This window comes from Biomphalaria glabrata, chromosome 6 (assembly GCF_947242115.1).
Source record: "Biomphalaria glabrata chromosome 6, xgBioGlab47.1, whole genome shotgun sequence".
NCBI classification, from domain to species: domain Eukaryota; kingdom Metazoa; phylum Mollusca; class Gastropoda; family Planorbidae; genus Biomphalaria; species Biomphalaria glabrata.
The window spans coordinates 36,904,665-36,929,748 of record NC_074716.1 but is presented as its reverse complement, the minus strand read 5'-3'; the positions used below and the strand labels follow the sequence as shown (position 1 = coordinate 36,929,748).

Sequence of the window (25,084 nt, the reverse complement as noted above, 5' to 3'; positions counted from 1 at the left end):
TATTGTTATGATTCTCTCTACCAGGCCTTCTGTAAACACAGCCCAAACACATCTATCTCAGAAACTTGACAACAAAAGTTCCAAAACTAATGTGATCATTTAGTTACTAAATACATCAACAGCCAATACTACACAATTAGCTGACTACTGATTACTGACTACAAACGCTTTAATGTACATCACAGATCATTCCGAAACATGATGTTAAAACTGTGCTCCTCTTTGTTTGGCATTTTTGAAACTCAGAAATGCCCTACTTCTTTTCTTTCATCATGTCTGCCTTCATTGTGTCTCCTTATCTTAAAAATCTCCCTATGTCTTAAGACTAGTCCATTTACATGGACTGCAACAGGTAAGTGGAGATAAAGAGATCCTGGTATTTTAGTAGGTGACTATCCGAGGATAGGCACGGTACTTTAGCTTTAAGTTTCTCTAGATGCCCAGATGGCCCACTCTGGGTCAACCCGCTGGTCAAGCTGAGCTACCAGCATGGGTCATTGACCTATGCACGAAGGCGGTGGCTAGAGGGTCAGTTAGGTAGCTGCTGGATCAGACACATGCCCGATGCAGCACTTAACTGTGTAAAGCACCTGTGTAACCCTGACAAGGAGGCCATGAGAGGCTGTGCTACCTGGCCATCATTTCTTGTGTTCAGGTGCACAGAGGAGGAAAAAAGCCTGACAAACATAAGTCCTTTTCTCATCTACAAGGCACTGAAGGCAGTAGTCGGAGAGCCCGGGTTAGTAAGCTACACTCTGATGGACTTATACGATGCAGGAGACTGTGATCTCCACGTGAAGTCATGCCACACAAGAATACCAGCAGAGGTGTAATCAGCTCTAGCGAACTGCTGGAATTTTCCTAGAAGGAAATAGAGTGGAAGGAATTGAAAGAGTCATAAATGCTTACCAGGCGTACGGATGATGAGGAAGTCAAAATTGTTACTATTATCCTCATATTTGGAACTAGTTAAGGCATTAAGGCAGCATACCTACGAGTTCAAGTAAAGCCCTTCATACCTAACTGCATGAGGTTCTTTAAGTGCCAGGTTAACTACATGGCACGGCCGTCTGCAAGACAAGCACTGTGTGTGCTAGATTAGCTGGAAAGGGTCACAAGGCCCAGTTCAAATGCCCAAACTGTCATGCTGGCCACTCAGCCTACTCAAAGGACTGCCCTGTATGGAAACAGGAGTTGCTGTGCAGGAGTACAAACCAAGAAATGGATGTACCTTCAGACAGGCCAGATCAGCTGTGTTGGTCCTACCCAAGGGCCAATTTAGAATAACAAAGGCTTAAATCCAGGCTATGGTTAAGTTACGAAAGTTTATAGCCACACAGATGGACACACTGACCCCACCACCTTCTCCTCCTCAATATCCGAAGAAAACATTGCCACAAAATTCACCCCTTAAGCAGAGTGAGAGCCCTGTTGTGAAGGTAATGCAAGAAGAAGATTCTCTGTGCTGGCTGATTAGGGCATGGAGATTGAACAGCATGAGAAAATCATCAACCCGAAGACAACAAGTCTGATGCTGTTCTCCTCGGTCCTCCTCTCCATCCAAACCTAAGTCTAAAAATAAAAAGGTCACAGGAATTAAGGGAAACCCCTCTTGGGGGGCCCACTGGCGGATCCAGAACTTTGGAGTGGGGGGGGCGATTTTTTTCCAAACCCTAACCCTAACCCTATGCATAAACGTGCGTACAGCACATATATATATATATATATATATATATATATATATATATATATATATATATATATATATATATATATATTCGATATATGAGAATAAAATAAGACTGTTTCTCAATCTTCGGCGAAAAAAAAAAACAGGAAAAAAAACAGTCATGTTGAGGCCTTTCTCTTGCACGCTTGGGGGTCTGGGAAAGAGCTGTAAGTTTCCTCAGTGGGGTTCGGGGCGAAGCCCCGACAATCAAAAGTGCTTTCTTGCATTTTTCACTGCAGAAACGCTTTCTCCTGACATCTACAGCTCATTATTTGTCAGTGGGGTTCGGGGCGAAGCCCCGACTCCAAAAGCGTTTTTTTTTGGCATTCTTCACTGCAGTAACGCATTCTCCTGACCTACAGCTCATTATTCATTCTATTATAAAGGGCCTTTTGAATAATATGGAAAAATATTCAAATATTCTAATATGAATTTATAGTCCCTTAATACATTGCAAATACAACCGATTTGTTCTTTGAAAAGATAAGATACCCAACATATTTAGATTAAGGCTTTGAGGATCGTCGCCGAAACAAAAAAAAATCGATTAATAATATTCAATAAAATGTAAGCATAAATTGTGAGTTATAGTCCTAAATTTATTTAACTAGAAAAATATGAAATAGAGTAAAGGTTGGAAAAAGTCGACTAGGAAAAGATTATCTGGCTTTTGAACTCATCTCAACCGTGACTGATATATTGAAAAATTTCGTTTGAATTATAACTTTTCCAAAGCAAAGTCTTTCTTAAAATAGTTATGATATACTCATGTGAAATTACACAAACTCTGTCTGGAAAGGGGAAGGGCGGTAAAATGAAAACGATTAATCCTCCCTCCTTTTTATAATTTCTGCTAATGATTGCATTTTGCATTAAAGAATAGGGGTTGGGCGACTCGATATAAGAATTTACTTTATAGCATATATAAATTATATTAGTGACAGTTTTTTTTTTTTTTTTTTTTTGTAGTTTCTTACTGCAATACCAAAAGAAAAAGTATTGGTTTGTCCGATGGGGGTGAAGGTGATTGAATGTATCGCACTTCCACCTATTTATATTATATAGATATTCGACTAATTTTGTTCACATACTATGATTTCTACATAAAAGTAGGACCGCCCCCCCCCACTCAAAGGGTTTAGATGGGAAGGGCAGTAGAGGTATTCGCTCCCCCCCTTCCAATCGGCCAAAGATGAACGACATAATATAAAGACCTGTTAAAATACCAATAAAAAGTTTTAATCATATAGATATTTAATTGATTCTGTTAGCAAGCTGTGATTTCTACAAATAAATAGGACCGCCCCCCCCCACTCGAAAGTTTATGGTGGGGGGGGGCGGATTGATGCCATCGCCCCCTCCCGACCCTACCAAATCGGCCAAATTACTAGAAAGGGGGGGGGCGAAATAATCTAAAAATAGGTTGAAATATAAATAATTAGTATATATTATTAACATAAGTATTAATTCGTATACAAATTGTGTGAATTCTATACTAAAATTCGTCCACCCCCCCCCTTCGGGGGGGGGGGTCGGCCGAGTGGGGGGGGCGATCGTCCCTACCGCCCCCCCCCCTGGATCCGCCAGTGGGGGGGCCCTCCAAGGTTTAATAGCTCGAAGTAGGTCATTTAGAATAAACCATGGATTCCAGGATTGTACAGTGGAATTGTAAAGACCTCAAGGCCAATTATAAGGAAATGCAGCTACTGATGGACTCAGAGACTCCTGTAGCTGTTTTCCTTCAGAAAAAGACAGTATTAGTTTTCACAATTACGTACAGCAGGACTGTTGAATATGCGGAGAGAGCACCAGGTGGAATCTGTATCCTTGTGAAGGACAGCATCCCCCATGAGAGGATAGAACTCCAAACCACACTACAGGCCATAGCAGCTAGGATATCACTACATAAGTTTATCACTTGCTGCAGCTTCTATTGACCTCCAGGCGCTCCATTGAATCCAACAGACTTTGAGAACCTGCCTCGACCCTATATAATCTTTGGAGACTTCAATACCCATAACACTATGTGGAAATCAATCAAAACTGACAGAAGAGGTCTATGCGGGAGGATATCTTCCTGCAACATGTTTAATGCATACTTAATGCATCATCAACCAATCTGCATCCAGGAACTGCATTGACTTCACCATATGCTTCCTACTGGTCAATAAGCAATGACCTACAGGGAAGTGACCACTTTTCAATCATCATTGCTAACAATCTCCCCTCATTGAGATGATCTCAATGGTGGAAGCTGAATAATGCCATTTTTTTTAAAGTTGCTCCCAGGATATTACAGAATGAACAGAATATTGTTAATGAACAAAGTCCATCTGATATTTTGCTAGCGCAGCTACTTGATATTGCTAGGAAAGTTGTACCTCTAACCTCCCTAAATACAAAACGGCCTAGCAAACCATGGTTTGATGCAGCTTGCAAAAATGCTATTGGCAATAGGAAGAAAATGAGTCTCTGCATTTTATAAAGATTCCTTCCCAGGAAAATCTAAAGCTATTCATGATACCTAGAGCAAAGGCTAGACAAACCATATGGTCAGCTAAAAGGAATTCCTAAAGAAACTTTGATGCCCTCAAGGCGATCTTTAGTCATCTATGTCTCCTTTAGTTTTTTGTTTATTGTTTATTAAGTTTTGGCATTAAGAAAAATCGATAGTGTTTGTGTCAAATAATGTGCTTCTATGTGTCCTTGTTGATCACAGGAGCATTGGTGGGCTGTTTTATTGATGTGTGTTGGTGTTGTGGTATTTATGGGTGTCTTCATCAAAGTCTTTAGCTACAACACGCCAAGTAAAGATCCTAAAAAGAAGACCACCAGGCTTGAAAACTCACCACATAGGGCACCAGCAGGTTCCAGACCTGGAAAACCTAAGCCTAGTCAAGATAAGGTAATACTTTAATTAACATATTGTTACGTTTCTCACTATCCAGGCTCTCTGCAAACTGTGCCACATGACACAACCAATCTAAAGAACTTGATCCACACTAACAGCAACAGTTTAATTTCAAATACATCACAGCCAAATGTACAATTGGCAACAACATTAACACTGACTGTACAAAAACCTTGCCTCTGCTCCGGACTGACCGTGCTGGTTCTGACTTCGCCTCGTACTGGTCACATTGCGAGGTAACATGAAGTGTCTTGACACACTCACTCTTATATAGGGTCCCTACAGGCCTTGTAAAATCGGATGGAACATCGCTTGACCACTGGTTGATCACATTCGCCATGACTTGCGTGCATAATATTTACAACACGGGTCTTTGCCGAAACGGCGTGTACTGTCACTCGTCATGGTTGACCACTCGTTTTGCGCTGGCCTTTGGCGATTAGTGTAGTCTAAAACACACACAGCACTACCCCCATCTGTGTCACAACCAGGTTTATAACACTGTCCCCTCCTTAGATCTTTCCGTCCTGGACAGCATCCATCTCATGACATAGGATGTGAAGTTTCATCGCTGCATGTGGGGGTCGATTGGTGGGGGTGACTGTGGGCTTGCCTCTTGAGTTAGAAGCCGCCATCCACGTGGCATTCAGCAAATGTCACTTTCCTCTTCTTCTCCAGTTGACCTTCACCTGGTTGCACTGGCGTCTTGGTCGCGTCGCCAACCACGTTGAACTTAGCAAACGTTGCTTTTTTTCTCCTCCAGTCGACCTTCATCTTGTTGCAGTGTCGTCGTGATTGCATGCACTTTGGTTTCAACAAACGTCGTCACCTTCTGTCATTCACTACTGATGCCAGCCACTTAACACTAAGGGAGGGATAGGATGTAGGGACCGGAGTCATCAAGATCGTTGGCCTAACAGGTTGTTTCTTAGGTCGTTCAGAAGAATGGCTTTGGGAATGGGTTTCAGGTCCACAGGAGGGGAAATAGTGACACACATCATCATCTTCAGCCTTGTCTGGAGGACATACTTGTGGGCCAGGTTGGTAACACTCCACTTGCAAAGGGCCCTCATCTTCAGCATCATGCTCCCTTCTCCTTCTAGTCTCAGCAGCAGACCACTCGTCTGTTGGGTTCAGACCTTGTCGTTGACTCTCTGCTTGCAGGGTCCATCAACTGCTGCATCCTGCTTAGTTGCATTCTTCTGAACACCATCAGGACTTCCCTCTCTGGTCCCGTCCCGAGACATGACGTTAAACTGCGCTCCTCTTTCCTTAGCACTTTTGGAGCTCAAAAGTGCCCTACTTCTTTTCTATCATTGTGTCTGCCTCCTCTTTTCCTCAGTCTGCCTTCTTTGATCATCACTCTGTCTCCTTATCTTCAAAATCTCACTACGTCCTAGACCAGTCCGTTTGCCGTGGACTGCGACGGGTAAGGGGGGATTAAGAGATCCTGGTGTTTGAGTAGGTGGCTATCTGAGGATAAACCACCGCAACACAATACTTTGGCTCCAAGTTCCCCTAGACCTGAGGCCCAGATGGCCCGCTCTGGGTCAACCGGCTGGTCATGCCGAGCTACCAGCATAGGGCGGTGGTTGGAGGGTCAATCAGGGAGCTGCTGTATCGGACACATGCCCGATGCAGCAGCTGACTGAGTATAGCACCTGTGTAGCCCTGGCGGGCTCATTCTGGACATCCGAATGGCCCGTCCCCTTGTTGGACTCGATGGCCGGGGGGGGGGGTGAGCACAGGTGCCGAACTAATAAGAATATATATCTGGATAAAAAAATTAAAATAAACTACTTATGTCCGGGCAAGAGACGCCGTATTGGTGCAAAAAAGGAGGAGGCCACAAAAAGCTGTACTACCTGGCCATCATTTTTGGCGGCGCATTAGGAGGCGCAGGGATGGTGAGGTCCAAACCGCCACTATTATCCTCACATTCGGAACTAGGACACCGCCAGAGTATGTGAAAGCAGGATACCTACGAGTTCCAGTGAGGCCCTACATACCTAACCGCATGAGGTGCTTCAAGTGCCAGGTTTATGGTTACGGCGCGGCAGTCTGCAAGAGGAACACTGTGTGTGCCAGATGTGCTGGAGAGGGTCATGAGGACAAGGGCTGCACAGCGCAGGTCAAATAACCAAACTGTCACGCTGGCCACTCAGCCTACTCCAAGGACTGCCCTGTGAGGAAAAAGGAGGTTGCCGTGCAGGAGTACAAGGCAAGAAATGGATGTACCTTCAGCCAGGCGAAATCGACTGTATCGGCCCTACCCAAGGGCCAACTCGGCTTTACAAAGACCTACGCCCAGGCATCGGCTAAGACAGGAAGATCCATAGCCACACAGACAGACACATTGACCCCACCACCCCCTCCTCCTCCTCCGAAAACACCGCCAAAGAACACACCTCCGAAGAGACAAGAAAGCCCTGTTGTCATGCTAAAGAACAGGTTCTCTGTGCTTGCTGATGAGAGCATGAGACTGAGCAGCATGTCAAAACCAACACTGGAGAAGTTTTGTCGGCAGTCTGGATTACCAGTTCCTTAAGCACCTTCCCGAACCCTCATTGGCAGTCCTGCTAGGGGTCTATAACTGTGTGTAGCAAACAGGCGCTTTCCCAAACAGCTAGAGGAAAGCCACAGTTATACCGATACTGGGCTCTGACCCAGCTAACTATCGACCAAGCTGCATCTGCAAAACCATGGAAAGAATGATTAACAGTAGGCTGGTCAGGTACCTGGATAGGAATAAAGTGATCTCCAACTACCAGTGCGGATTCCGGCAGGGGCGGACAACAACTGACCACCTGGTAAGGCTGGAAGCTTATATTAGAAATGCATTACTCAGAAGAGAACATCTAGTAGCTGTATTCTTCGATATAGAAAAGGCCTATGACACAACCTGAAAACATGGCATTCTATGTGACCTGGAGCTTATGGGGCTTAAGGAACACCTTCCCTGCTTTGGGCAACTCCGCTTCTGACACTTATGACCAGGAAATGGGTGTACCCCAGGGCAGCATTCTGTCAGTCACCCTGTTCAACATTAAAACAAACAGCATCATAAATGCTCTGTCCCCTGGCATAGAGTGCTCTTTGTATGTTGATGACTTTTTAGCGGCCCCCAAAAGGGGAAAAGACGCTATTAGTTTTGTGCGAAATGTCTGTCCGTCCGTCCCGTTTAGATCTCGTAAACTAGAAGAGATATTGAAAATCCGACTTCACAATATTTTAGACCATTCAAAGTTCTGATGCAACGGCTACTTCTTTTTTTCCTGAAAGCGAAAATTCTAATTTTTAAAAATCAATTATGCAAGCAGTTTTTTATAAGAAAAAGCTAATTAGTATGCATTATATGTTACATTAAGACGAATAGTAATCTTATAAACATCAATTTTGTAAGCATTTTTCTATATACCGGAAATTTTTTTTTTTTTTTTTTTTTTTTTTTTTTTTTTTTGAGAATTCGAAAATGAGATTGAGCCTTTTCAAAGAAATTAACTTATTTAGTTCGAACCGAGGGTCCCGGGTTCGAATCCTGGTGAAGACTGGGATTTTCAACTTCTGAGTCTACCCAGCTCTAATGGGTACCTGACATTAGTTGGGGAAAAGCAAAGGCGGTTGGTCGTTGTGCTGGCTACATGACACCCTCGTTAACCTTAGGCCACAACGACAGATGAACTTTACATCATCTGCCCTTTAGACCTCAAACTAGTTAGGCCAGGTTCACATCTAACTTTACATTCACTTTCACGTATCCTTTGATCTGCGGGACGTTTGGGGCACTACACAAGATCTGTTAACCTTCTTTCTCCATTCTTATCTCTCATTTGTCTTTGATATAATTTCATTCGGATGTTCTTTCTGAAAATATTGAAGCCTACCTGGGTGGACCAGTGGTCGTGCGGTTTGCGCGCTGGACTGTCGTTTGGATTTATCGACGATCGAAGGTTCAAACCCTTCCTGCTCCCATCCCCCGTCGTCCTGCGGGAGGTTTGGACTAGGAAGTAAACTATCTTCAACTCTGAAGGATTATCCGAATTATGTAAAACATTTTACTTCGGGGGCCGATTTTGAGTTTGTGTTTCCACACAAACTGTCTTTTGTAACCTTGTTCATTTTTACTTATGGGGAAAACATGAACACCTTAGAAAGAAAATTACAGTTATGTTTAAACAAAATACAAAATTGGGCAAACGATAATGGTTTTAAAGTTTCGGACTCCAAAACAGTTAGACCCAGACCCTGAACTATTTATACACTAAAAGAAGATCCCTGTCGTGAAAACTACAAAATTTTTAGGCCTCAACATAGATTCCAAATTTAATTTTCTCCCCCACATTAAGGAACTTAAGAAGAAATACCAAAAGTCATTAAACATACTTAGAATACTCAGCCATACGGACTGGGGAGCTGACAGAGATACCTTGCTGCTGCTATATCGGAGTCTAATTCGATCCAAGCTAGACTACGGATCCATAATATATGGAGCAGCAAGGAAGTCTTATCTAAAAATACTGGAACCAATACAAAATGCTGCCCTGCGTCTCTGTCTCGGCGCGTTTCGTACATCACCTATCCCAAGTCTCCATGTGGAGGCTGGAGAATTCCCCAAGGATATAAGAATGAAAAAGCTTGCAATGCAGTATATAGTCAAGCTAAAATCCAACCCCACGAACCCTGCTTTCGACTACATATTTAACACAACAGAGGTAGAATTATACAATCGAAGGCCTAACGTCCTACAGCCGTTGGGCCTTCGAATGAGAGAACCCATCCAAAATTTAACCCGACCCATTGACCAAATCTCTAAAATAGAAACCCCTCAGAATCCTCCTTGGCTAATGAATAAACCCAAATTAAATTATCCCTCCTTAATTTCAAAAAAGAAAATACAGACCCAAGCATACTACAAGTCCACTTTAGGGAACTGCAGGAGAGCTACGGAGATTGTGGCACCATCTACACAGACGGATCCAAAATGGATGGAAAGTTCGCTTGTGCCTGCTCCTTTCGGAACAAAACAATCTCCCGTAGATTCCCCGATGGCTGCTCCATCTTTACGGCCGAATTGCATGCAATATCACTTGCACTTATGGCCGTTATAGCATCAGAAAGGAGGAAATTTATAATCTGCTTCGACTCCAAATCTGCATTGCAAGCTTTGGGGCGGATGAAGATTGACATCCCATTGGTACATAAGAGCCTGAAGCTGTTGGACCAAATAACAGCCGACCGTAGGGATGTCACCTTCATCTGGGTCCCCTCCCATGTTGGCATTGAGGGAAACGAAGCCGCAGACAGAGAAGCAAAGAGAGCCCTAAATCATGCGGTGTCAGGAACCCAAATTCCCTGCTCGGACCTGAGACAAAGTATTGCCTCTGCCACCTATCGAGAGTGGCAGAACCGACGGGAGGCTGAGACTCACAGTAAACTCAGGCAGATTGTGGCGGATGTCAGGTGGCGGCCCACATCTAAGGGTCTGACAAGGTGTGGTAGCACGACCATGTCCAGACTTAGGATTGGCCACACCTACATTACGCACTCTTTTGTGCTGAAGAAAGAAGAGCCCCCACTTTGTGAGTATTGTGACTCTCGCCTCACCGTGGAACATATCCTCATCGACTGTCCCAGATACCAGGATGTCAGGGAGAAATATTTTAGAATAATAATAATTATTTTAAAATAATTTTAAAACACTATTCAATAATGTCGACCCTGGGAAGGTACTGGGCTTTATCCGAGAAGTGGGGTTGTCTACGAAGATCTGATTTATGAATTTGTAAACATGTATTATTTACATTAGATTTTTACCAAATAATTAAATTTTTACTACCTTTACTATTTTAACTGTGAATAGACCTTGATTTTAATGATATGACTGTATAGAATCTGGCCCTTGTTGTTTAGAGAGAGAGTAGTCCTTAAGGGAATGCAGGCACGACATGGCCTAAATTGTGCCGATGTGCCTAAAATCAAAAATCAAAATCCCTACAGGCCTTCTAGAATCTGATGGAATGTCACTTGACCACTGGTTGATCACATTCGCGTGCGTAATATTTATAACACGGGTCTTTGCTGAAATAACATGTACTGTCACTCGTCACAGTTGACCGCTCGTCTAGCTGGCCTGGGGCGATTTACGTCACAACCAGGTTTATTACAATATGTCTAGTTTCTGTATTGGCACTTGCCATTCCTTTGGAGAATTCAGCTGTGTGGAGAGTGAGCATCTGCTGTATTGGCCACATCATTCTGACCATGGCTAATGCCCTGGCATTCATCTCATCTCTTATATAATAACCATAGTTGCTTTGTGAAAGTAAGGGCTAGAAAAATGCAGTAATCAGAGTTGCCTACATGTACGTATCTTGCATATTTAGTACTCCAATGGACATGAAAATAAGCGGATACGGTTTATCAATTAAAAATACACATTTCCCCCACAAAAGAAAGAAAAAAAAATCATAATTAAAACAAGGCTACAAAGACAGTTTGTGTGGAAACACAAACTCAAAATTGGACCCCGAAGTGGTCCACCCAGGCAGGCTTTCAGAAAGAACATTCGAATGAAATTATATCAAAGACAAATGACAGATAAGAATGGAAAAAGAAGGTTGACAGATCTTGTGTAGTGTCCCAACTGTCCAGCAGATCAAAGGATAGGTGAAAGTGTATGTAAAATTAGATGTGAACCTGGCCTAACTAGTTCCCCTTTCAGACCTGTATAGAATTTAGCCCTTGTTATGTAAAGGGAGAGTGATCCTTAAAGGATTTACTTTCACATGGCCTAAATTGTTCCGATGTGCCTAAACTCAAACTATTGGGCAGGGGCAGACTGGGTATCTAAATCGGCCCGGGCATTTTCCATATAACCCGGCCCACAAATGGCATGTCATACACTACATTATGAAGATAAAGTTTGATAATGCATCGGAGACTGCAATGCATGGCGTAGGATTACGTACTGTATCTTATACATTTATGTAGTCTGAAAACTACTAACAGTACAATAGCAGCCTTAATGAGTTTCAAATGAATATAATGTTATATCTCTGCTCCTATATTGAAGCATTTGGTGCGCACAGTACAATAGCAGCCTTAATGAGTTTCAAATGAATATAATGTTATATCTCTGCTCCTATATTGAAGCATTTGGTGCGCACCAGAGCACTGTTAAAGTGAGTGGGTAGAAACAAGATGGTGGACTGTTGATTCCGGATAAGTTGATAGAGAAACAGAACTAAAGATAAGTTAGAAGTTTAAAACCGTCTGAGTTGTAGTAAGCATCATTGCCAGTGTGGTCAGCGGGTGAGAAGCAGTGTAGGTTGGCTGGTCAGGAAGAAGTCTTGTGAGGAAACTGTGGAAAGGGTCGTTCCTGTTATTGGAAGACATTCCTTTTAGTTAAGGCCCAATGTAGGCCTATACTATCGTTCCTTAGACTCGTAATGTGACCTGTGTTAGTGGCAAGATAGAGAACTCTGTAGAAACATAAGCGGCAACAGTGAACTGTGTATGTTAGTGGAAGGCAGTGGCGGAGACAGAGAACCATGCTGGCCAGAGCAGCTAAATGAATACATAGACAACATAAGACATTTATGTTAATTCTGATCGTCTAACCGTCTAACCCTAAGGTCTTGTAAAAAAATATCTTGTAGATAAACATCTATCATTTCTTCGCCTTTATTCTTTGTTGAGTGTTTACCCTAGATTTTTGACAATATTATTAAATGTTTTGGACACTTTTTGGGTTTACTTATAGATTACAAATGTGAGCAACGATGGCGCAAAGGGGTTCGTTGTACTTGGGCCCATGACTCTTGACTAGTTGGGGCCCACTTTAGGATTTACGGATGAAAGTCTTGATGTTCATGAATTAAAATTTCGACACAGTCGCTAATTATTCAATTTTCTCAAAGCTCAACCTGTTTCCTTTTTTTCTGTATTTAAAATGTTTTATAGCAACTCTTTGTACTCTTCACATATATTTGCAAACATTTACAGTTTTAAACTGAGCCTGTAATCTTCACTGTCTTTCTACTATGTTTGAGTAACAAACTGTCTAAAGAGTTGTATTGTTAAAACTTGTGCATCCGAGCCAATGAAGTAGATACTGTAAAAGATGTAAAATACTCAATTTGGACGACAGTGTCCTCGGAAGTTTTTGTCTGATTGTTTCTTTGTCTTCTGTATTGTGTAAAAAAAGAAAGTTTATCATTAGAACAGAATAAAAAGAAAGGAGATGAAATCTAAACAAATAAAAAAAACAAGATTACAAAGAGAGCTTGTGTTATCACACAAACTCAGAGGCGGCCCCCGTCGGATTCGGATCCCTGTCGGATCTGCCTATTCGCAAGGAATATTCAAGACGTTATTTAATTTTGATGGTCAAAAGTAATAATGTCTCAAAGATTCGTTTTCCGTTGTAAAAAAATGATTTTTTTTGTTTACATGTTTCGGGTGTTACTTCTAAGTTTAAAATAATTGTGCAGCCTTGCAGTTTGCGCGCTGGACTTTCGTTCAGATTTATCGATGGTCCCTGGTTCAAACCCTGCGTGCTCCCATCCTCGTCGTCCTACGGGAGGTTTGAACTAGGAAGTAAACTATCTTCAACTCCGAAGGAACATCCGAAACATGTAAAACAAACAAACAAAAACCCGGGACCTTAGAGATAATTAGTTCAGCACGCAAACATCACGACCAGGCATTGCTCTTAACTTAATAATAAACTAATAGCTGATTAATAAAGAGATATAGGCCTATTACACATTACGGCATGACATCTATTGGATATGTACAATATGTGAGACGAGCGATTTTAGATAATCTTTCAGCATTGATTTGTAATTTAAAAAAAAAAGAACAGCTATATCGTTCTTATACTTCGATGTCTCAGCACAGTTAGGCCTATCAACAGAGATATCGGCATTTTCATTTAAATGAAACTAGAATGAGGATGTAGATCTACCTAAATTAAACTTCTGATTTAGCACTCTTAAAATATATATCTACTAGATCTAGATCTAAAATATACGTTTGGATAAATGTATCTGTAATTTAGATAAGATTTATGTTCTGTTGTCACATATTAATAATAAATTACTGTTGACGTTACTAATTAATAATGATAATAACGAGACTGTTTTCATCAAGGTAGACATATATAACTTACTTTTATTTCCGTCCGATTCTTTGCTTTCGTATAAAACATAAACAACAAACAATGACGTAATATCTTCTAATATTAGCACATCCTTCCTTTTGAAGCTATTATCGCATCCTTCCTTTTAAAGTTCTTAATACTTATATTTACAAGGAATTTTGACAACTCGACCACTTCTGGTTGTCTTGACCGGCACAGCAAGTTCTCTAGATGTTGGTTTATAATTGTCTGTTCCGTTTGTTCTAACAGTTTGCTGTTCATTGTCTTCGTCGGTGTCATAGTACCCAGAGATGTCTTCTTCGTAGCTCTTGTTTAAAAACCGTTGATTTCGTCTGTATGTTTTCCCATCATTTGTCTTTATGATGTAAGATCTGGGTGATGGATGTTTCTTAATGACGACTGCTTTCTGCCAAGTTTGTCCTAGACGAACTCTCACCTTCTCCCCGACAGAGTAGTCTTTAGGTAACCTTGCTTTTGAATCGTATTTCACTTTGCTTTTCCTCTGTCGTTCGTTGAGTAATGTCTCTGCATTTTCAGCTACCGATGGTTTCAATAGTTTGGGATCAGTTGGAATGATGTCCCTGAGTCTTCTACTCATCAACAATTGTGATGGCGAATAAAGCAGTCCGCTTATCGGAGTATTTCTATACTCGAGCATAGCGAGATATGGATCTTTCCCACTTTTGTATGCTTTGTTAAATATCTGCTTTACGATACCAACATACACCTCACTTTGTCCATTTGATTAAGGGTACCTGGGACTTGATGTTGTTATCTTGAAACCCCATTCAGAAGCAAACTCTCTATATTGATAGCTATTGAATGGCATATTGTCGCTCACTATTTCTTCTGGTATGCCATGTCTAGCAAAAATACCTTTCATTGCCCTGATAACACATTCTGCTGTTTTGTTCTCCAGTCGTTTTATTTCAGGGTATTTAGAGAAATAGTCCACAACAACCAAATAGTCATTGTTTCGCCATTCAAACAAATCTGTCGCAATCTTTTTCCATGGTCTGTCTGGTACAGCATGAGGTAGCAATTTTTCCTTCACATTATTTCTTTTGAACGTTGCACATGTTGCACATGTTGCGCATTTCATTATTGTCGAAAAAATATCTTTGGACAATCCTGGCCAAAACACACTCTGTTTTGCCTTGGATCTGGTTTTCTCAAGACCAAAATGACCTATGTGCAACATGTTGAGAATTTCATTTCTCATACTTGAAGGAATTATAATTCTGTTCTCATAAAACAATATTCCATTCTCTTCATGAATACTGTCTTTAAATGACCAATACACTTTCACTGTTTCATGAACTTGAGTTTTTATCTTTGGCCAACCTTCTCTGACATAATTAATTACAAGTTTTAATTTAGCATCAGATTCAGTTTTCCTTCTAATTTCAATAATCTTCTGATCACTTCCCGGAAACTGTGCTGTTGCGCTATGAATTCTCATAACCATGTCATCATTTGAATTTGATTGTTCTTGACCATTGATGTACGCACGCGATAACGTATCAGCTATTTGCATTTTTGAACCTGGAGTGTAAGTTATTGTTAATATCTCATTTCCTTTTCTATCTGTGCATATCTGCACTCTGTTTCTGTCAATGATCTTGACGTATACGCAACTGGTTTGTCTTCTTGCATTAAACATGCTCCCAACCCTTTAGAAGAAGCGTCACACTGAATAGTAACTGGCTTTTCAGGGTTAAACAATTGCAGAACTGGAGCTTCACTAAGTGTTTTCTTTATTAGTTGGAAAGCATTTTCTTGCTCTGCATTCCACTGCCACAATACATCCTTCTTTAGCAATTCACGCAATGGACTGGTAATTGTTGACATGTTTGGAATGAAACTTGACAGAAAGTTCAACATCCCTAGCAGTCTTTGAATTCCTGTTCGATCTGTTGGTGCTGGCATCTCCATTATTGCTTTGATTTTAGCTGGATCTGGAAGAATACCATCTGCTCCAATTTGTCTTCCGAGATAATTAACACCAGAAAGTTTATATTGTATCTTGTTCTTGTTGAACTTTACATTGTTCTTTCTAGCTCTCTCCAGAACCTTTTCAAAAATTTGATCATGTTCTTTTTCATCTTTTGCTGCAATCAGCATGTCATCTGACATGATATGTACACCTGGGACGTCTCCGAATACTTGATAAGCACGTTTCTGTAATACTTCACTAGCTGAGGATATACCAAAAGGCATTCTCAAGAATCTGTATCTTCCAAACGGAGTATTGAATGTACATAAATAAGAGCTTGGTTCATCCAACTCCACTTGCCAATATGCATCCTTTTGATCAAGTATACTAAACACTTTTGCTGCTTCCAGTGAACTATTAATTTGATCAAATATTGGTATAGTGAAATGTTCTCTCATTATATATTTGTTCAGTTCTCGGGGATCTAAACACAACCTCAAAGAATTATCTTTCTTCTTTGCTATAACCAAGTTATGAACCCATTCTGTTGGTTCATCAACTTCTGTGATCACTCCATCTTGTTGCATTTGTGTGAGTTTTCTTTTTTATTCTTCATAGAGTGATGGTGCAACTCTGCGCGCACATTGAATAACTGGTTTTGCATCTGACGTCAGTTTAATGTGATACTTCATTTTGTATGTACCGAGTCCTTCGAATACTTGCTTATATTTTTTCATCAACACTTGTGGAACTTCATTTTGTTGCTTGACATCGTGTACTTCGACATTTCTCTTTGCCTCAATTAGTTTTAAAGCAATAGATGTCTTCAGACCTAGTATAGGATTTATACTTTTCTTGATCACGTACAGATCATCTTTAACTTCTACATCGCCGACTTTAAATGTGACCGATGCAACTCCCTTCATTTCTAATGCTTCATCCCCCAATGCTCGTAGGGTAGTATTTGAATTCTTTAACCGAGTATCAGTTTCTAAATTGTTCCACGTTGACTCAGATATCACATTAGCTTGTGCTCCTGTGTCAATCTTCATTTTGACTATTTTTCCCATAATATTGACATCAACCATCCAAACTTTGACATTGTTGTCAGTACCAATTGCCTCAAACCACAACTTATTTACTTGGCTTGACTGACTTTCATCTTCCAGTAAATCAACAGCCTTGAAGTGTTTCGAACGACATTTTACAGCGAAGTGATTTCTTTTTTTACATTTTCGGCATGTCTGTCCGAATGCTGGGCAATTGTATTTTCCATGAGATCCACCACAAGATCTGCAATCTCTAATGAAACTTGTTACATAATTCTTTGCCATTTTTCCCTGTGAGGTTTTGACTGGCTTTCTATCTTCTGTCTTCTTTAAATTATTAGCAGCATCCAAGTCCTTTCATATCTATCATTTGGTTCTGGGTATGCTCGTCAGCACGAATTATGCTTGCTACTTTCTCTAAAGTTAAGTCTACATCTCTCAGAAGTCTCTCTCTCACTCGATCCGACTGTATGCCACATACCAATCGATCTCTGATGAGTTCATCTCGAAGGTTGTCAAACTTGCATTCTTTTGCCAAATTCTTTAACTCAGTATAATACTGTTCAAACGTTTCTCCGTCTTTCTGCTTTCTTGAAAAGAATTTAAATTTGTCATACACAGTGTTGGGCTTAGGCAAAAAATGATTCTGAAACCTTTCAATTACTTTGTCTACAGTTTCATCTTCACATACTTGAAAAGTATTGTAGATGTCTCGAGCGGGTTCACCGATCAGGTGTAACAATAAAGCTTTCTTCACTGGCTCGGGCTTCGTATTTCTTTCAGTGGCGACCATAAACAGTTCAAAACTTTGTCTCCATTTTTTCCATCTTTCAGATAGATTACCGTCTAGTGACAACGGTTTAGGAGGATCGAATAATTCCATTATTCGTACAGATTCTAGATTCTATGTCTAGATCTAGATCTAACAACATCAACTAACGACACCACAAATAAAATGTACTTTTAGCAATTTAGAAACCACTAGATCTAAATCTACCTGTTACCAGCACTTTAAAGCAATGTGACACTACATTTTGACACCTAATCTAACACCAGATCTGACACAAGATCTGAAACCAAATCTGACACCATGTTCTGTTGTCACAGATTAATAATAAATTACTGTAGACATTACTAATTAATAATGATAATAACGAGACTGTTTTTATCAAGGTAGACATATATAACTAACTTTTATTTCCGTCCGATTCTTTGCTTTCGTATAAAACATAAACAACAAACAAGACGTAATATCTTCTAATATTAGCACAATTTATGTAAAAAAAAATATCCTAGATAATATCTATAGACTGAATGCAACATTAAATTAAAAAATAGTAGATTAGTTTTAGTATATTAGAACATTGCAATATTGATCAAGACGTTTGGAAATCAAAATCTACACTTTAAGTCTAGAAATTGAAATTCTACATCTTGATCTAGTCTATATCAGTCTAAACTAGATCTAGAAATTCTAGATCTAGACTTTAAAATGATTTAAATTAGAATATAAATCCAGATCTAGATACACTGTAATAAAAATCTAGATCTAGTTTAAAAAATCTAGATTAGATCTAAATCAAGATATCATTCATTTTTTAAACCCGAGTGTCACATAACGAGGCTTTATAGACATTACTATACCGAGTTCTTTTAGCATTTCATTTAAAGAATTCATTCCATATGACGCCAAAGGAAAAAAAAAAACACTACGTCACACGGCCTAGACTAAAAAACGCCTTCATCAATACGAGCTATTTATCGAGTGTTCATAGACATTGGTGCACCGAGTGCTTTCTTTTAGCATTACATTTATCTATTCATATGACGTCAAAAAAAAAATCCCATTACCTCACAATAGGCTAGTACCAAAGAAATGCCTTTATTAACACGAGATATTTAACGAGGGTTCATAGACATTAGCGCACTGAGTTCTAACAATATGAACACAATAGATTTAAGTTTATATAATAGATTGTTCCGGATGTTTGTATAAATAGTAAAAGAAAAAGAGAATTCCAGATAAGTGTAATACCGTCAATTAAATTTTTGGGATGGTCTCGTATAAAAATTAGATGAACTACAGCCTTGTGGAGAGATTTTCATACCATACTTTGGTGTTTGGAAGTTGTTTTCCTTAAAAATCGGAACATAATATTAACGATAATTAGATTTTGAATGTTTTAGCTAGAAAATTTAATGTACTGTAAGAGAGAAGTGAGTTAAAATATTTTTCATAAAAATCCGGAACAACATTTTTTCGTAAATGAGAAGATTATTTGTTTTAATTATTAGAAGAGGGAGTTCAAACAGTTATTTGGCGTTAGTAGATTTTTTTATAAAATTCGGAAATTTTTGGCGACGATTTCTAAGAAAATGTAAGTCGATTTCTTTTTTGAAACAAAATCCTGAACATTCTTTACCGATTAAACAACTTTTATTATGTTTTGGCAAGAAAATTAACTGTAAAATTAGTATAAAAAGTGATATTCAATAATCGTTTCTAGTAAATTACTTTCTTATTTTAAAATCCTGAACAACCTATTGTCGATATTTTTGAAAAAAAAAAGTCATTTGGCATAAATTTGTTTTAAGTTAAAAATTCGGAACAATTGATATTGATAAATAAACTATAGAGACGTGGTGTCAAAGAATATAAGTGTAATATTAGTCAATTATGTGATTTCAAACAATCATTTGACATAATTTATTTTTTATAAAACAATATCTGGAACAACTTTATAGTTAATGAAATATAAATCAGTATAGATATTTTTATTTCGCATTTATTTGCTATTTACATTAAAAAACCGGAACAATGTATTTAAAATCATGTGTTTATTGCAACGTTTAAGCATGGAAATAAAATATAAGTTAGAAGAGTAAACAAATATTCGTTGGCATTGATTTGTTTTTCACAAAACATCCGGAACAATTTATTATAGATACTTAAAACTATTGCAATATTCCTGAATGAAAAATTAAAGGTTAAATCAGATTTACAATAGCCTTTAGTGTTATTTGTTAATCTAATCTTGATGGACAGACCGACCAACAGACAAAACGCACAAAAATAAGATTCTTTTATTCGGATGGGGGCACTAAACAAAAAATAAATAAAATCAGATTTTTAAAAAAAGTTTCAGGAATTGGTTTAGCACCACAACATGCTGTGACGTTACGCTACTGCACGAAAGTCGCTGCATTAAAAAAATGTGCGTGATATTTACATACAAAGTGCATTATTAGCCTTTATATACAAAAAGAAATTTTTTCTTTTAATTTTAGTAGCTACTTGACTAGAAAAAAACTCCTTTAACTATTATTTATATTTGTTGTAAACATTTCTTGTACATTTTATAATATATTTGACTTAGTGATACTGAAAATACACACATATTGTCAATCTTTGTTAGCATATTGTAACATTGCCTCCCTTACATTTACATAATTGTTTTAGAATTGGTGTATTTTATGAAAAAATCGCTTGCATGATTAATTTTAGAAACTAATGGGTTTGCTTTTAGAATACCAAAAGTAGCCGTTGCACCTAAACTTTTTAAGCCGCATTTAATAATATTTTTCATATCTCTTCTAGTTTTCGAGATCTGACAGACGGACATTTTGCACAAACCTAATAGCGGCTTTTCCCCCTTACGGGGGCCGCTAATAACATTAATATTTAGCAAGCAAATGAAACATCATTATTTGTTTCATATGTCTCGTTAAAGTTGAGTATGTTTTTTCTGCTACAATGAATAGCGAAACCAAAATGGGGAGCAGATTTATAACAAAGATCTAAAAGAGAGATGTCCAAATTAATCATGGAAAATTTTCTTTCTCTTACCAATACTTAGTATTTGGTTCATTGTTCTTAGAGAAAGTTAACACCATTATATTTATACAAAACCCCTAACTATGAATATTAAAATTTGACAGGAAATCAAAGCCGCACAGATTCATAACAAGATAATAGACCTGTTGGGCAAAGCAGTTCTGGCAAAAATCCCGAGGTCCAATCCACACCTTTTTTTCTCTTTCATTGTTGAGAGCACTCAAGACATATTTAAAGTTGATCAAATTAGCATTACTTTTTTAAAAACTGTTTTGCGAACTCCGATGACAGAATGCCCGAAAAAAAAAAGCAATTTGAGAGTTATTTCTAGGATTTCGTATTTATGAGAATCAGACGTCTGCAGAATTTGCTGAACAAATACTCCAAGTTATGAATAAACCACATATATCTTTAAATAAACTGCGAGGCTAAATCTATGCTGGTGCTTCCAATATACGTGAATAGTAGGGCCTACAATGGTCTTCGGAGATTGCTTCATCAAAAGAAGCCGCTTGCGCATTATGTTCACTGTTCTAACTACGATTTAAACTTGGCCTTAAATGATTCCGTCATCTGTGTTCAAGACGTTACAGATTTCTAAGACTTGGTATGTGTTTTTTGCTCACAGCATCTCAAGATGGGCGCGTCTTAAATCCAATAAGAAGAGCATAGTTTATAGTACATTCAAGTACTTTTTCCCACAAGGTGGTCATCAATGAGTGATAGTCAAACAACAATAAGAGTCAAATATTTTGATGTTCTAAAGCTGTTTGCACTCATTACTCTGTGTTGCTCAAAGAGAAAAAAAAAAGGTCTGGAAGCCTGCAGCTCTTGGAAGTAAATTAGAAACATTCGATAACATTGTTCAGGTTAGTGTCGAGTACAAAATTGTCAGCGCAGTCAGCGTTGTCTTTGTAAATGTCGGAAAGTGAGAAGCAAGATCTACATCAAGCAGAAAGTATTGGAATGTGGTGAATGTACCCATACATTCAGACTACTCAATTGTTTGGTCACACTGTGCGTTTGCCTTATTTGGGGAGAGGGGCCCACGAAGATATTCTTGAATCCGGGCCCACGGATACATTGCTACGCCTCTGGTCATGCATACTGATCAGTGACTTAAATTCTGGTAGGTCATTAGTTTTCCATTCTGACTCGAACAACTCATTCTATTTAAAGATTAGAGAAAGCAGAACGGTTAGAGAGGCACTTACTTAATGTGAAAAGCTCTTGCTTCGTCTTAGTACATTCACAAAAACGCGATTTTTATATGAATATATCATGACCCATTATTTACAGGGCCGGATTTAAGTATGTGGAGACCCCGAATCAGGATTTTTGTGAAGGCCCCTACAGTTTTTCAAAAGCTTTAATGAAATGCCACTTATTAATTTAAAAAAAATACTTCTGTCTAAAAACATGCTACATTTAATCTCCATTTCCATTTATTCATTTAATATGCACATTTTAGTTTTAAGAAGCGTATAATTTTGAGTTTGTGGAGGGTGAGGCCATGGGCGCCCGCCGTGGGGTGCAAGGTCTTGCACATGCCCCCCCCCCGGGTTATATATATATATTTCCTCTGGGATGTAGCCCGTCCTGCCTTTCCTTTAATCTAGCCCTGATTATATAAAATAAAAATATAAACGTCATTTCATTATATATCGGATGTGACAGCGCTATACAAAACGAGTTCATTATTATACGAATTGCCGTCATAAATGACTTTATACTAAGCTAAAGTTTGCCATTAATTACATTAGAAAAAAAAAACAGATTAGATTAGATCTAGATTTTGATTATTTAAAAAAATACAATAATTTTTTTTGTAAGCCCTAAGTGTTATTAAAAAATAAACAAAAGAATGCTTACTTTTCCTTTTACAAAACACAGAAAGAAGAACTCTATACCCATATTGAGCCATGAGTAAGCTGGGTGGTTTGCAATTTCGCAGCTTTGTCTTAAAGTTGATTCCTAGTACCGGTAAATAATGTAAAAGAGCTAATTGTCGCCCCTATATTTTGCTGCCTTACATCAATGGTTTTTAGCTTCTCCTCTCTCATCCCTCTTTTTCGGTAACTGTCAATAGAAACATTGAAAGACGGGGGGAGGGGGGGGAGGAGGAACAAAAGCCATACGTCCACGCCGACCAGCAAAATGATCCGCCAAACACAACCTCGAATACATCAAAGCAGTGTTGAAGTCAATGTCTCTCGTATATAATAAAAAATACGGTCTAACGTTTTGCAAATGATAATAAGTACAGTTTGTATAGATTTTGATATTCTAGTTGAATTCCAAACAAAATTAATTGTCAAAAAAAAAAAACTTGTTCGGGCATCTGTTTCTTGCTGCTGTTACTTTTTTTTTTAGTTGTCTTAATTGAAAAAAAAAAATTTCTCTGGTCACGACCAGACCGGCCCACCGGGCATTTGCCCGAATGCCCATAAAGACAGTTCACCCCTGGCAGATGATGTAAAGTTCATCTGTTTTTGTGGCCTACGGTTAACGAGGGTGTCATGTAGCCAGCACAACGACTAACCGCCTTTACTTTTCCCCAACTAATGTCAGGTACCCATTGGAGCTGGGTGGACTCAGAGGCGCCCAAAGATTCCAAAGTTGAAAATCCCAGTCTTCACCAGGATTCGAACCCGGAGCCCCGGTTTGGAAGCCAAGCGCTTAACCGCTCAGCCACCACGCTTCCCCTGGCCTAACTGATGTCTTATATCTGATCTAAATGTTTTGAATAGGCTCAACCTCTTACTAGAATAGGTGGGATAACAATATTTTCGTAAAGAAATTGCAGTTTACAAGATTACTATTCGTTTTAAATTATGTCTAATTTATAATGCATACTAAATAGATTTTTTCTCTTTAAAAAAATAGTAAGCATTTGTTTGTGTGTAAATATAGTACTTAGTATAACAGAAATTACATAACTTAACAATACAAATATAAAAAAAAATATTTTTTGACAAAAAATCTACAACTGTTTGCATAAATGTGTATATATGTGGAATTAGGCCACTAGCGGATCCAGAACTTTGGAGGGGGGGGGCAATTTGTTTCCAAACCCTAACCCTAACGCCCAGTAAACCCTAACCCTATGCATAAACGTGTGTACAGAACACACATATACACACACACACACACACACACATATATATATATATATATATATATATATATATATATATATATATATATATATATATATATATATATATATATATATATGAGAATTTTAAAAAGCAGCATTTCTTAACCTTCGGCGAAAAAGTGGAGCAACGCTATAAGGTTCCCTAGTGGGGTTTGGAGCCCCGACGACAAAAGCGTTTTCTTGCATTCTTCACTGCAGAAACGCATTCTCCTGACATTAAAAGCTTATTATTCATCAATGGAGTTCGGGGCGAAGCCCCGACGCCAAAAGCGTTTTCTTGCATTCTTCACTGCAGAAATGCATTCTCCTGACATCTACAGCTCATTATTCATTAATAAAGTTCGGGGCAAAGCCCCGACGACAAACGCATTTTCTTCTATTCTTTACTACAGAAACGCATTCTCCTGACATCTACAGCTTATTATTCATCAATGAAGTTCGGGGCGAAGCCCCGACGCTAAAAGCATTTTCTTGTATTCTTTACTGCAGAAACGCATTCTTTTGACATCTACGCTTATTATTCATCAACGGAGTTCGGGGCGAAGCCCGAAAGGACAAAAGCGTTTTCTTGCATTCTTCACTGCAAAAACGCATTTTCCTGACATCTATCGTCCCGAGACATGACGTTAAACTGCGCTCCTCTTTCCTTAGCACTTTTGAAGCTCAAAAGTGCCCTACTTCTTTTCTATCATTGTGTCTGCCTCCTCTTTTCCTAAGTCTGCCTTCATTGATCATCACACTGTCTCCTTAACTTTAAATAATTCTCACTACGTCCTAGACCAGTCCGATTGCCGTGGACTGCGACGGGTAAGGGGGGATAAACATATCCTGGTGTTTGAGTGGTGGCTATCTGAGGATAAACCACAACAACACAATACTTTGGCTCCAAGTTCCCCTAGACCTGAGACCTAGATGGCCCGCTCTGGGTCAACCGGCTGGTCATGCCGAGCTACCAGCATAGGTCGGTAACCTATGCTGGAGGGCGGTGGCTGGAGGGTCAATCAGGGAGCTGCTGTATCGGACACATGTCCGATGTAGCAGCTGACTGAGTATAGCACCTGTGTAGCCCTGGCGGGCTCATTCTGGACATCCGAATGGCCCGTCCCCTTGTTGGACTCGATGGCGGGTGGGGAGCACAGGTGCCGAATTAACCAAAATATATATGGACAAAAAAATACACACAAAACTACTTGCCCCAGACCTATGTCTGGGCAAGAAACGTCGAATTGATGATAAAAAAGAGGAGGTCCCAAAAAGCTGTGCCACCTGGCCATCATTTCTAGTGGTTAGGTGCACAGAGG

The 25,084-nt window shown here is 39.2% G+C and overlaps 1 protein-coding gene across 12 annotated transcripts in view; it reads left to right on the top strand.

Moving 5' to 3' along the window:
- Nucleotides 1-25,084, top strand: part of LOC106059943 (disintegrin and metalloproteinase domain-containing protein 10-like) — a 149,841-nt gene that overhangs the window by 104,146 nt on the left and 20,611 nt on the right. For all 12 annotated transcript variants that reach the window (XM_056033727.1, XM_056033733.1, XM_056033731.1 and 9 more), the window contains one exon: nucleotides 4,449-4,634. In XM_056033727.1, the coding sequence (XP_055889702.1) occupies nucleotides 4,449-4,634 (186 nt within the window). The remainder of the gene's footprint in view (nucleotides 1-4,448; nucleotides 4,635-25,084) is intronic.